Source organism: Vicugna pacos, chromosome X (assembly GCF_048564905.1).
Source record: "Vicugna pacos chromosome X, VicPac4, whole genome shotgun sequence".
In the NCBI taxonomy this organism is placed as follows: Eukaryota; Metazoa; Chordata; class Mammalia; order Artiodactyla; family Camelidae; genus Vicugna; species Vicugna pacos.
The window spans coordinates 103,313,186-103,327,149 of NC_133023.1; the positions used below are offsets into that span (position 1 = coordinate 103,313,186).

The window sequence follows — 13,964 nt, forward strand, 5'->3', positions numbered from 1 at the left end:
TTATTAACCAGTTTCTGGGACCCTTGACTATTTACCAGACAAACAAGCAAAAACAAAAAATCCCCACTACAAACCAAGGAAAACTCTACAAGCACAGCCAGTGCATTTAGCACACCTGATCTCAGCTGATGGAGAAGACTGAGATGGCAGCCCTAGGGATGGTGAGGGAACACATTTTTATGCAGCTTTTTACCGTTCACAAAGCGCTTTCATACACATTAGGTTTCCTCTCTGGCCACTGGGAAAATGCTTGACTTCCCTCTGGAATCCAGCCCTTCAACCCTGCAGCGTGGGCTCTGGAAGAGACTCTTGGCAGCCAGGCTGCTGAATGGGTTTATGAAGGCACTGCACTCCAGGAAGCAGAGTTCTCCATCGCCGCTTCAGGAATGGAGATGATTGATCTGGGTAATCGAGGTGACTCTTCACTTTATTTTTCTTATCATTATAAATTACCAATCTGCATTTAGTCATGGACTCGGAGGTTGTGTAAAGGGACTTCAAATCAAGAAGACATAGAATGTCACAGCTGGAGTGTTTCCAATCCCCTGAATTTATAGACAAGGGAATGGAGCCTCCGAGAAGTTAGGAGAGAAAGCCATAGATTTGCAGTCCCCCAGCTGCACAGTCTTGCACTGGAGAGAATTCCTCAGGACGCCTCCCAGCCCACCAGTCAACTAAAGAGGTATCTTAGCCCTAGATTTCTAATCTCCAGGAAAAAGACCCATCTGAGTCTCCTTAAATGATGAAGCAAGAATTACTCCACCATCTTCTTGCTTCCTGTTGCCTATCTGGCTGACTTTCTTTAATATGAGGGCATGGCTCAGCCAACTGCCTTCCCCTAATTCAGCCACAGTTGAGATCAGGGAAATTGCACCACGACAGTTTTTTTTTTTAAATCCAACAGTAAACTGATGCCACTGCAGTCCCAGACTCCCAGGATGCTGGAGTTCACTGGAGCAGCCTTGGGACTATAAAATAATGTGGTCCGTGGAACCAGCACCAGACTTGGTGCCTAGATGATGGTGTCCTGGCCTCAGCTGCTCAGCTCTGCCACCTTGTGACCTTGGCCAAGTCACTTAACCTATTTCCTCAACTGTCAAATCGAGATAATGGTCCCTTCCTTGCTGACTTTCCCTGGGCTACAGTGAGGTGAAACCCTTTGTGAAGATGGAATGGAGGCTGTGGGGCAACATGTGCTTTGGCAGCAAACAAACTTGAGGACAACGCCTGGCAAGTGCTCAGCCTCTTCAAGCCTCAGTTTCCTGTTGCAACATAGGTATAATAGTAGTACTGACCTCAGAGAATCATGGTGAGGTGTGAATGAAATAATGTTTGTAAAATGCTGAGCACCCTGTCTGGCAAGTAAAAAGGCTCAATCAGTGTTATTTCTGTTTACTGTTACGCTAAATATGTACAAGGAATCAGAGCAATGCACCCTCTAAAATGAGAATAGCATCAAGTTCAAGTACTGTAAACCTAGTTAAGCAGTTGATTGACATAAAACTATATGGTGTTTGATGTTTAGGATCCAGTAGAAACCCAGGGACTTTGGAAGATCTCTGAAATGGGGTCATTGTCTACAATAATCAGGAAACCCAAGAGGACAGTCTTTTGGTTGGGATTCATGATTGAGATCCAAAATTCAAAATGGTAGAACCAGAAGTTGTGAAAAAACATTACACGTAGATATTCATGAGATGCATTCTAAGTTGAGAGAATTGTCCCGATCCAATGTGAAGTCAACTCCTGAGATCGCCACCTTCAAGGAGGCTGGTTGGATAGACTTGCTATGTGTCAGATCTTGCACGAGGCTATGATGACAGAGACTCCGATTCTGAGAGCACTGACATGAAACAAGTAAGGACGGACATTCTGAAGTTAGAAAGGATTGAAATGTGCCTTCCACAAGGATCATCCTGGATACTGTGGCCCATGTACGGAAACTGCCCCAAGCTCAGATTCAGCGTTGGTCCATTCCAGCCAGACCTACGACAGCACCAGGCTGCTCCACCAGAGGGAGAGCCACAGTGATGGAAGCTGATGTTTCCCAAGGGAGCCCATGGAGTTCTTTCACAATCTGCCTCAGATGAGCTGGAACCTTGATCGATTTCCTCCTGGATAGTAACTCAGCCTGACTGCACACACCAGGTCAGAAACAAACGCTTAATATTGTAAGTCGAAATCTGAGGTATGACAGGGTGACACATTGTATCACATGCTGTCAATCTGTTCATTTCCCGGAACTGACATGCACAGTGAAACTTTCTTAAATTAATCTTAATTTGTAGACACTATCTACCAGACCCTGCATGACAGTGCCTTTACTACAACTCTAAGAATGGAGGATTTCAAATTCTTTGAAAGATTCATGCCCAGAGACTCCAAATTAAACTCCTTTAAATGTACTTCAAGTCAAAAAACCCGCTTTAGAAAGTCTGAGAATCAGCAGTTCTATACAATTGAGCCTCTTAGAATGATTTCTGATTTCATACTTCAGGAGATTGGGTCATGGAGTCTCAGTTTTGATGCTCTCCTCTCTGCAAAGACAGCTTGCTCTTGGCCTAGTGGTCCTCCAGTAGGTCTCTGAATGGAGGAGATTGGTGGGGTATGGAGGGGCCCTCAACAGAGAGAATGGGAGAAGCCAACAGAGAGAGGTGGGCCCAAGGGTAGAGGTTGCAACTTCTGAAATATTGGGTTGAGCTGAGAGCTGTGTTGTTAGATCAAAGAGGCTCTTTTCTGGGCAAAGCCAGGACCACAGGTTGGCCCACAGCAATCTTCCACCTTTGCTAAGATGCCCCAGGGAGTGGAAAGGGAGGGAAACAACCTGACCCCAAGGGACTAGATGGTGGAGCATGCAGTCTGACAGCCGCAGTTGGCTCTGATTCCAGAGAGCCTTCATACCTCCTATGGCAACCTGCTTTCCCTTCCTTCCTGCCAGTGTGACAGAGGAACAGGGCTTGGATGCATATCTGAGGATTCACTGAAAAGCCCAGTTCTAAGGCTCCTGCCTCCATCTGATCAGGGATGGGCAGGAGGAGGAGGGCAGAAGGTGAAGCTTCTACCTTGCCCAGGAGCTGATGCTCAGACAGTGAGCGAGTGCTGGGCCTGAGGGCCAGCCTGGCCCCTTCAGCGCTGCCTCTCTCAGCTTCATCCTTGTTCCAGGAGGGTGACTGGGGGTGGGAGCTCCTTCCACCAGCCCAGCCTTCCAGCCCAGCCTTCCAGCCCAGCCTTCCCTCTCGGATTTGAGCTCCGGAAGGGAAAGCCCCAGCCCCTCTTTTGAAGCTGCAGCCGGCACCACTTGTCTCTTCTCTCCTTCCCGCAGGCACTTCTGTTCCGAGTGCCGCTTCTTGCTGGCTCCCTCTGCTTCTGCTTGGTCCTCCCGCTGATTGGGAAGAAAGTGCACCAGTGGGGTGATGGGGGTCTGGAACTCTTAAAGGAGCAGCTTTATTTCTGTTGGAAATTTATTTACCCAGCGCATGATATTTTTTTCTCTTTCCCCAATCAATGTAATCTGGCAAGAAAAGTGAATCTGATACAAAGTGACCATAATCACCATTTAAATGTTAATTGTAAATGTTCTGGTTTTCCTCTAAAGATTTTCAAGCAGATCAAGCACTAGCCCTGGCGACAATCATTATTAGCAATCAAATCCAATTCGAGGATCATTTACTAAGGGAATTAAGTTTGGGGGCCACGGATCTGAGCAGGGCAGTCCCTGCTGCCTCAAGGGCTCAGAATCAAGGGCTGAAGACTGGAACTCCACCAGTTAAGAAGGCACAGAGATAATCTGAAAATCCCTGGCACCATTTTTGCCAATAGCTCTTTTGCCCTGGAGTCTTTGACTGAGGAGTTTATAAGCAGCCAAATTGACAAGGCAATTTGAAATGCAATCTTCCCTTGGCTGCCCATTGGTTGACTCGAAGTCAGTTAACTAGCATTTGTTTAGAACTTGGCCCTATGCAAAATAAATAAACAAAGCAAAGCTTCATCAGCTGCCAGGGTTGCAGTATCTCAGTGTCTTGTTTCTGTATGTTAGTGATGTGCTTTTTTTTTTCCCATACAAAGAATGCGAGAGACCAAACTCTGGGCCCCTGCAAGCTCAGATTCTGAAGTCACCCACCTCTTGGAGCTGTAGCACCTTCTACTGGGTTCAGCCCTGCCTAACCGGGCTTCCCAGATTCTCGGTTCTAATCTCGGTTCTCCCTTTAGAAGAAATGTCAGATCTTGGACAAAAGAACTCACTCTCAGTGCCTCAGTTTCTCAGGGAAAAAAAAGTAAAGAAAAGCTATTTGGATGATTTTGAGAATATGAGGTAATATTAGAGAAGACTATTCAAATAGAAAGGAGAACGCCAGAGCAGCAAGAGCCAGATGGCAGCTCGATCAAGCCTCTTGCCTTTCTGGATAGGGAAAATGAGCCTCAGAGAAGAGGCTTGCTCAGAGTCACACAGGGAGCCACTGACGAAATCTGAACTGGCACCTAGCTCTGTCAAGGCTCAGTTTTCCGCTCTTCCTGGGAGGGTCCTCACCTTAGGATTTCAATAATGCGCCGACACTGTTCCGTCTCTACAACGACATGAAGAAGGCAACTGAGAGAGGTCTGGGACTCCAGGTCTCGCTCTCCTGCTCCCGAAATGCCAGAGCGCGGTCCCGCCCCTTCCGACACCGCTTTCTCGCATCCGAGGCCAGGAAACCTTTCCCCAAAGACTTCGCCTAAAGGGATCCGCCCGGTCCTGGACCACCAGTGGAGGCTGAAGGGAGGGAGAGGCTGCACGGGGAGGGAGACAGACTCTCTGGCCAGAAGGGAGAGAGGCAGCGGGTGGCTGGGAGAGTGGGACACACTCAGTGGATTTCCCATTTCCCAGAGGAGGAAAGTGCAGAAGCTTTCCGCCCAAGGCACGTGGTGGCTGTGCGGGGAAGGTGATAGTGCAACCCAATTTCCCAGCCCCCCAGTCCCGAACCCAAGGACCACACCGGGCCGTCATTCGTGCCTACCCTTGCAGCCTACGGAATCCAGGGCCCAGAGCATGCGGACCTACTAGGTGCGCGATGCGCCCTTCAGCCCTGCACGGCACTGCCGCATGCCTGGCCGGCCTTGGTGCGGACATGCGGCGCCGCGGGGACGGTGAAGGTGATCGCCTTCTCCTTCTTGGCCCCGAGTGCTCTGCGTTGCGGGCCCGAGGGATGCTCGGGCCTCGGGCCCACCAAAGTTTGCTCCTGCACTCGGGGCCCGGAGGAGCGTCCCCAGGCAGGGACTGCGCGCGCCGCAGCGGGGGTCGACCACCATCCCCGCGGCAGTTTGTTAGCTCTTTTCTGGTTCTGAACCGTAACTCCCAGTGGTCGGAGTAGCTGGGGGTTCAGAGAGAGGGTCTCCTTCCCAAAGCCTGCTTCCTGGCCCCGCCGGCCACCCGCCCGCATCCCTGCAACTGCCCCTCCGGCCGGGACCCGAGCCCGGGTCCCCAGCTCTGCGGCCGCTCCCACCAGCTGATTTTGACAGAGGGGGGTCCCATGTGGCACGGGCGGGCAGGGGGAGCCCCTGCCAGATCCGGGGATGATAACGTGCCGGCTCCATGTCGCGGCTTCGGGCTGTCCAGGCTCCGCCCCCTGTGAGTGTGTAAGTGTGTGATGCTGCCGCGGCCGCCGCCGCCGCCGCCGCCGCCGCCGCCGCCTGTGCAGCCGCCGCCGCCGCCGCTGCCGCCCCGGCTGCCGCGCCGCGCCGCGCCGCTGCCGCTGCCCCGGCCGCCCCGGCCGCCCCCGCCGCCGCCGCCGCCGCCGCCGCCGGCCCGCAGCCCGCCAGGCGGGCGGCCCCGCCGGCCCGAGCCCGCAGCGGCTCCCGCCGCAGCGTCGGGGCGCCGGGCGCGCGGGCAGCCGCGGACCGAGCGGACCCGAGCGGGCGGCCGGGCACTTGCCCGCCCCGTGCCGCCGCCGCCGCCCCGGAGCGCAGGACCCGGTACCTCCGGCGCCCGCCGCCGCCGCCGCCGATGCGGCCCGGGCACTTTTAGCTGGGCGGGAGGGCCGGAGAGCCGGGCCGCCGAGAGCTGCGAGCGAGCCGCGCCGAGAGCCGCGCAGACCCGCCGCGAGCAGGGACGGACGCCCGCCCGCCGCCGCCGCCGCCCGGCCGCTATGGATCTATTCGACTTTTTCAGGGACTGGGACTTGGAGCAGCAGTGGTAGGTGTTGATTTTCTGCCTTCTCCTTTGCTGCGCAGGTCCCCGGGCCGGGGCTGGGCTTTTCGCCTTTGTTAAGAGGAGCCGGGGGTTGGTGGGGGCGCCCCGGACGCCCTCCTACTTGCTCTTGGCCACCTCTGGCCCCGGCCTTCGCGACTCCTCGGTCGGGTTGCCCGGGTTGGGGGAGGTGCGGCCCGGGGGAGAGATGCTGGTCCCGAAAGCGTCGCTTGGCTCTCCAAGTCCAAAGAGTTGCATTTGGCCCAAATCGGATCCGGTGCTGCCCGGGGGCTGAGCCGCGCGACCTCCGCCGGGATTTTCTCCCGGAACGGCTCGCCGGGCGGCCTCCCAGCGCACCGGATGCTGCCTGCCCGAAATACCCCAACTTTCCAGGTGCCCAGCGCCGGCGGCCGGCCTCGGGGAGCGGGCAGTGGCAAGGTGCCACCGGCGGCCCTCTGCTTCCTCGGCGGCCACCGCCCCCGCCGCCACCTCGGTCCCCGCACGGCGCGGCGCACACACCTTCCCTTCCACCCGCTCCGGCCGATTTCCCCGCACTCGGGCGCTGAGGGGCGGCTTCGGGGGCCACCGCGCGAGGGACCCCGGGTCCGGGCCAACTTCGACGTTTGGCTTCCAAGACGGAGGGGTTTTGAAGTTGGCCCCTAAAGTTGGCCGCTCCGACGTCAAGGCACATTTAATTAGCGGTCGGGCCCCTGTCCGCCCCCCACTGGGAGGCAGCCGCAGGTTTGTGAAATGGGCAGCCAGCTCGGATTCAGAGGTTTAGTCACCTCTTCCCCAAATGTCGTCAACTTGTCGCTGAGAGGTTTCTGAAAGATGGTGCAGAGGTGGCTGGGGAGCCGGAAAGTTGTTGCTCTGCGTGATGTGCGCGCGCGTGTGCATAAATAGTGATGTACACATGTATTAACTTGTGCAGAAACTTCACCTCCTGCACCAACGTTATCGTTGTTAATTTGTCAGAACATTTTAACGTTATCAATTTGCCCCCACAGCCGACAGAATTAGATGGGGTGGGGGTGGGGGGATGAGGCGCGGCGGTGGCGACTTAGAATTGCACTCTTGACTATTGCCTTTTAAAATGTGGTTAGAATAATCTATAGTACCGACCGACAGTGCGAAATCTTTTGCAATGTTAAACTACTGGCAACCGTTAACTATGAATGCTGTGTATTTTTACAAGGATTTCCCTTGCTGATGTGATATTTTAGGCAATTTCCTTCTTTAGAAAAGGGTCATACTCTCAGCCAATAGCTTCATTATGCCAATCATGACTCCTTTAGTTGCAAATCCAAGATAATCAGAACTTAAATACATTTTATTTTACAGCAATTCCGGATAAGTCCTTGAAGCCACAAATTATGCTGTATCAGTATTAATCTGTAAGGCATTTTTGATACCATGCAGGGTTTTATCAGCTTTGTAGAAAAACATGTTACAATTTTTAATAACCACGCTGTTGTTATTTAAAAGTAAAGATCACAGTAAAATTACTGTTCTATTAAATATTAGGCTCCTGCACTCAGCCTTTACTCTGCCTCACTAATTTATTTTGCAGGCAACTGATAACCACAGCATTACTATTTGCATACAATTTGCCTAATGTATGGTGTGGGTAACATCATTAACAGACATTGTTATAATTGATTTTGTGGGTGTAGTTCAAATGTTAAACATATATACAAGGCATTAGGTTTTTTAAAACGTGTTTATTTTATTATTTTAATTTCAGTTTAATCTTAGGCACATGCAATTGCATATTTAAAGGGGGTGGCCTGTTAGATTGGATTTCTTTTTTCAGAAAGACACTCCTCCTCTTCCCTTTTTGGAGACTATCTTTTATTATATTAAGGAAAATGCAAAACCTCATTTCCTCCAGATCCCTAAATATGCCACATCAGTCAAGAAACATGTAGACTTGGGCACTCTGTAGATATTATGTGAAATATCAATGAATTAGTATAACACGTCTGCATAAATAAGCCAGCCTTTTCCCTCTGTGCACACGTTGCAGGAAAATTTCTCCTTCTTACTGTTTGATTGTGAAGGGCAAGCTTCCTTATGCATCTGTGTTTGTAAACATTTGTAATGTGGTTGTGCGTCTGTGTTTTGTACACCCCCACAGAGAAAAGGAACATAAATGTGAATAGTGGATGAACTAAAAAGCTTGCCATTGCCTTAAATAGAAATCTGTACCTTTCCAAACTCTCTATGGACATCCAGAGCATGCCAATTACATGTTCATTATATGTTTACTTCCCCTCCTGGGGAGTAAGCAATTGCTTAGAATGATGGCATGCCTCACTCCCCACCCCTCAACCCACCAGGAGGTCCTAGGAAGAAAAAGGCGCCAGCTAAGTTAAGGATCTCATTTACATTGGACCTCTTCTCAGCATTCACTTGTGGAAGGGAAAGCTCTGAGCTGTCTCTGCTGTGACCCTACATGTCTGACAATAACTGGATCAGGCCAGCTAAAGAACAAACTCATCTTCCAAGACCTCCTGAAGAAAGACTTTACATTCGCAGGCATTTGTGTTATTTGCAAACACTAGGCTATAGTAAACAAAAAGTGCATGCCCATTTAGCAACATACACATTTGTCAGGAAGAATGTGAATGGAAAGGATGGGGCACGGGGGACCTGCAGTGGGGCTGTGCCGAGGCTGGGGGTCTGGAAGTGCTCAGTCCTGACGCAACAGACCCCGGAATTTCACACACCGTGAGAAGATCTTAATGGGTTATGCTCTGGACTCGATTAAAGGGCCAAAGCTCCTGTTCTTTCAGATTCTTGGGTGAATGAGCAATGTTCACCTGCGTCTGAATTTAATATGAACCAGTCTGTGAAAGAAGAGGAAGGCGCAGATGGCTGTGGGCACCAAAGACACCACTTGCTCTTCAAAAAAAAAAAAAAAAGAAAAAATGATAAGGAAAACATCTATCGTTTAAATCATCCCATAGACTTGTCTATGGTAACATGGGAAATGAATTCTTGAGGTATCTGGGGATCACGTGGCTTGATTTGGACTTGTTTACCAGCAAGGAGGATGTCATGAGTCCCCTTTTCAGGGGGTGGGGTGGAGAGCGAAATCTGAGGGGCCTTTCAGCCCTGTGAGTGCCCCTCCCCTGTTGATTAGGTGTTGCTTTTTGATAGACCTAGGTTCTGTGTGGGGGTGCTTGTCTCCTTTTCATGATTAAAGAAGAAAGGAAGAAGAGAGGAAGGAAGGAAGGAGAGACAGATACAGGAAGAGGCAAATTCTAAAAAACAAAAAGGGAAAAGGAAACCACCGTAATAGCAAAAATCACAATGCTCAAAAGCCTGGTAAAAATTGTAGTGAAGCAGTTGTGACAGTGGCCGACTTCTCACTGCGAAGGCCGTGGGCCGGCATCAGTGGTGTGTAGTTTTTATGTGATGCTCACAAGTAGCCTAATTAGAGGCGAGCTTGCAAACGGGCAGTTATACAGGAAGAGACTTAAACTCACTAAACTGTTATATAAATAGAAAGTTCAAAGGTCTGCGTGGGGCTGTCCGGGCTGGGAAGGGGCCATGTGCGGGCCAGGCTTCTCCTCCTCTCCCGGGGCTGCCCCGGCAGCCCCCACTTTCCCCAGTTTTCCTCGGCCTTGTAGGGGGCGGGGACCCTGCTCTCCAGACAAAAGTGAACTGTTTCGGCTCCAGCTGGGCATGGCCCTGCACTGCAGCAGCCCAGCCGTGTCTGCCTGGTCTGCGCGCACAGACCTTCGAGGCCTCCTTTGCTGCAATCCTCTGAAAACGTGGAAGAGGCCTGTTTATGGATGGGGAGGTTGGGGAGAGACAGAGAACACAGCCTGCATCTACTTGGGGGTAGCAGGAATGTGGAGGCGGCGGGGCGGGGCCCTGGATCCTGTTTTGACCAAGGCCTCCATCCTGCCAGGATTTCTGTTTCTCTGTCTCCATCCATTCCTCTTTCCCCTGCCACTGTATTTATCTTCCAGTAAAAGGGAGACAGCCGATGGTCCATCCTCTTTGCTTGTACTGTATGCAGCCTTCAGTGTGGTTGAGCATTCATTCAGCGAACCACTTGGGGTTGAGTTTCTTAAGGGAACGTATGGGGAGGTGAGACTCGAAGCGGTGAAACTAGCTAGGGATGAGGTCTCCTCCACAACCTCTCAAAACCCCCAAAGCATAAATGCTATCTCCGCGAATCTTAAAAGACACATCTATTGGCCAAGGAAGAAAATGATCTCATGTTAGAAATCAGTTTAATGATACATGAATTGTTTTGCTGATGATTCAGTCAAGCATTTAACAAGTTTAAAATATACAAATCAAGACTGAAAATGACTACCTCAAAAATGAATCTGTCATTATAGACATAAACGAGGTTCCAAACATTCAAGCATTTTGTAGATGGGTAAAAATTATATTGTATTTAAACATGCTAATTATAGTTGAACAGAAATGGTTTTAATGTGCTGCACCTTTATTTCATGCTGGTTATTTTTAGCTAAGACTATTTCTTGTGCAAAATTTGCACGTATTTAACATAATTTCAGAATCGTAAAACTCCAATAACATGGCCATCTCTGGAACAATCTAAAAGCTGTAGTCCTAGGAGCTTACAGCTGTAGGTCATACCTCAAGAAAAGGAAACTGCCATATACTTGATTAGCTTGTTCTGTAGACAAAGTGGTTGGTACCGTGACTACATTTTTCACTTTTTATTTTGTCTTTTTCTGATTGCTGTGGGATAAAGGAAGAGATTTTTAAAACTGGTTTGCTGATAATAGAAAGAAATGTACTGCTGATTAAAGAACTCAAGACCACAACCTGGAGAAACCTTTTTGGGGAGTGTGTGTGTGGTGTGTGTTTCACCTGTGTGTGGTCGGACGCAACATCATCGTTGCTACTGTTATTCGGGTATTTACTCTATGCCCCAAACATGACCAAGTAGCTAGTACTTTAAATACTCAGCCCCAGTTAATCCTTCAGACAACTTTATGAGATAGGATGTGTTATGAGCTCCATTTCAGATGAAGAAATGGAGGCTCCGGCAACTCAGTGATGCAACCCAGATTCCAGCCTAGATGGAGCTGACGCTAGCAGCAACTGGCATTTTGTCTGAGCCTTTCCAACACGTGGAATCCTTCCCCATACATCATCTCATGCGGTCATTGTGAATGAGAATGTGCTGGTGTTATTCCCATTTTACAGATGAACAGACAGCCCTAGGGAGGTTGATTGACTCACCCAAGTTCACACAGACTGGTTAGGAGGAGGCCTAGGTCAGAAATCCACATCTCCCAATTTCCAGCTCAGGTGTCTTTCCGCCAAACCTCATTGCCTGTTATTTATTGTTACTCTGGGGGCTCGAGCATTTAGCTCTCACTGAAACAAACTGATTGGATTGTGCATATTGATTGTGTTAAAAAAAAGTCTGTGGAATGACCGTGTAATCAACTAGCCATGGAACTTGGTTTTTTCCTTTTAATTAAAAAAAGAACAATTTATGTACTGGTACAATCTCTTACCACTTCTTTTATGGATGCCCCTTTAATGAAAATATATGAATGGCAAATTATAATATATATGTGTATAATTTGCCATTCATGTCTATTGTATATAATATGTATATAATTTTCCATATAATATATACATATGGCAAAACTCAAGTCCTTGAGAACTGTCCATTTAAATTTGAATGCCCTAATTTTGAAGATTTGACACTTAAAGAAGACCACAGTATATTTGTCTGGTTAATTGGGAGCCTCAAATCTGGGGGTAGGAGGTAGATGACATTTCTGTCTAAAGCTTTATAACTTACCAGATGTATTGTTTGATTTGGTTTTCACAATAACCATGTGGGTTTGTCAGGACTGGTCTTACTAGCTCCATTTTGTAGCTGTGAAAACTGAAGTTCAGAGAGGTTAAGTGACTTGCTTAAGTTTACACAACGTGTGGATGGTCTTAGGACTTGTGTTTATGGCTCTTTTTCACCACGTCACTACTGTTCCCTTCAGTCGTTTATGTTTTAATATCTTCATTGCTTCCCAGGGAATGGTGTCCCACCCTATCGCATCATCTAGCTTGGCGCCTTTCTCATTACAGGCGCTCAACTGATCATCTGTTGATTGATATTAGAACTCCATCAGCTCAAAGAGTGTTCTATGCAAACGCTCCTGTCTTTCAAAGATAGTTGCTTAGTAGATCCTGGTGATAATATTGGCCCTTTGCCTGTCTGGTAGTGTTTTAATTGTCTGTAATTTTTTGAAGGTCTATTAGCCAGTCTGGTCTCTTTGGCAGAAAGTCATGAGAAAGAACGATGGTTACCAAAAAAGCAAAGCTCAGTAGGAAAGTGCAAAATTAGAACTCCTGTTATTTATCAGTGTGCTTGAAAAGATACATTTCTGTGAATTCTAAGATATGCTTAGAACTGAAAAAACCCCAGCTCTGACGGTATAGGGGGACAGGACTGGTATTGTGTCTCAATCTGTATGGAGAACGTTAAAGAAGAATGTGTGACAAAAATCTGAAGAAGACTTGAGTGGTTGGAGGGTTGGGATTCCTCCAGCTTTCCTTGAGTTTCAGCCTTTATGACTTGTATTTCATCATGAGAAGGCTGTTTTTCTACTTAACTGTAGCAGATCCACGCCATAAATTATCATGACTGTTAAACAAAGGTCCAGCACTGGGTTCCTCTAATGTAAAACTTTTATGTTGCACTTTAATGAAATTTTATATGCATGTTCAAAGTGGGGCACACTTTATACCATGGAGAGGGTGATGCTCTGAATTGTTGAATTTATTTTAAAGTAAATCTTTTCGATGACCTTAGCTGCTAACATCCACCTACTTACTGAGCTGAGAAAAATTATCTGAGTGCTTAAATAAAATGGCATGATTTAAGCAGGGCTGACAATAGCACCACAGCAAGAATCTGATTTTGATTATGGATTGCCTGGTTTATGGAATGCTATTTTTTTTATATACCTGTGCATTTTCCTTCATTTGAAAAAGAAAATCAGCCAGTGATTTAAAATACTCTTTGATTTGGTTCTTCATAGGCGTGTGCTGGTCTGGGAGGGTATAAAGGCCACACGTTGGGAAATAAGCTAAGGAAACAAGTTTTGTTTTCATTACAAACTCAAAATCACTCATCTGTTTATTTTTTCAATGTTCATTTTGCTGGAAAAAAGGAAAAGAAAAGACACATCACTTCCATCCTATAAAGAATGGGTTGTTTTGTTAGATTTCCAAATCATAGTACTCTGCATCGTCTACCGTCTTCAGTGAAAACCAGATCTCAGTGGCAGATACTGCTTCACTTGGTGTTCTTGATGAAACTGTGTTTCTGGAACCTGGATTTTGTGTTTTGTAGGCAACATGTCTCCTGGAGGTAGCATTGAAGTGGTTTGTTGTTTATAGAAATAAAAAATAAAACCGCACTTATCTTGCAGCGGTGCTGGAATTGTAATCTCGGCTTTAACGATCTCTGGGGGAAGTTTCTGAGGAGCCTGATGTCTGCTGGGTCTTTGAGTCTCTAGTGTGATTTGATCAAACCAGCCTCAGAAGGAGAGTGTGATGAGGACAGTTTAACCTTCTGACTGTGGCAGTATGTACACGGTGACCTAGCTATCAGGTGAACAGTGTGAAATGCAATCGCAGAGGCTTGATTTCTCCCTCCAGGATGTCGGTCAACTACTTTTTTAAAATAAATTAATTTTCCAAAGGGACTGGTGGTTTCATGCCAGGTCGGCACAGCCACAGTAACAAAATTAAATTCCAGCATGAGGGATGTTTCAGACGAAGTGTCACG

The 13,964-nt window shown here is 48.2% G+C and overlaps 1 protein-coding gene across 1 annotated transcript in view; it reads left to right on the plus strand.

Moving 5' to 3' along the window:
• The first annotated feature begins 5,048 nt into the window (after nucleotides 1–5,048).
• Nucleotides 5,049–13,964, plus strand: part of AFF2 (ALF transcription elongation factor 2) — a 458,491-nt gene continuing 449,575 nt past the window's right edge. The window contains exons 1-2 of the mRNA XM_072955933.1: nucleotides 5,049–5,130; nucleotides 5,842–6,169. Of these exons, the coding sequence (XP_072812034.1) occupies nucleotides 5,049–5,130; nucleotides 5,842–6,169 (410 nt within the window). The remainder of the gene's footprint in view (nucleotides 5,131–5,841; nucleotides 6,170–13,964) is intronic.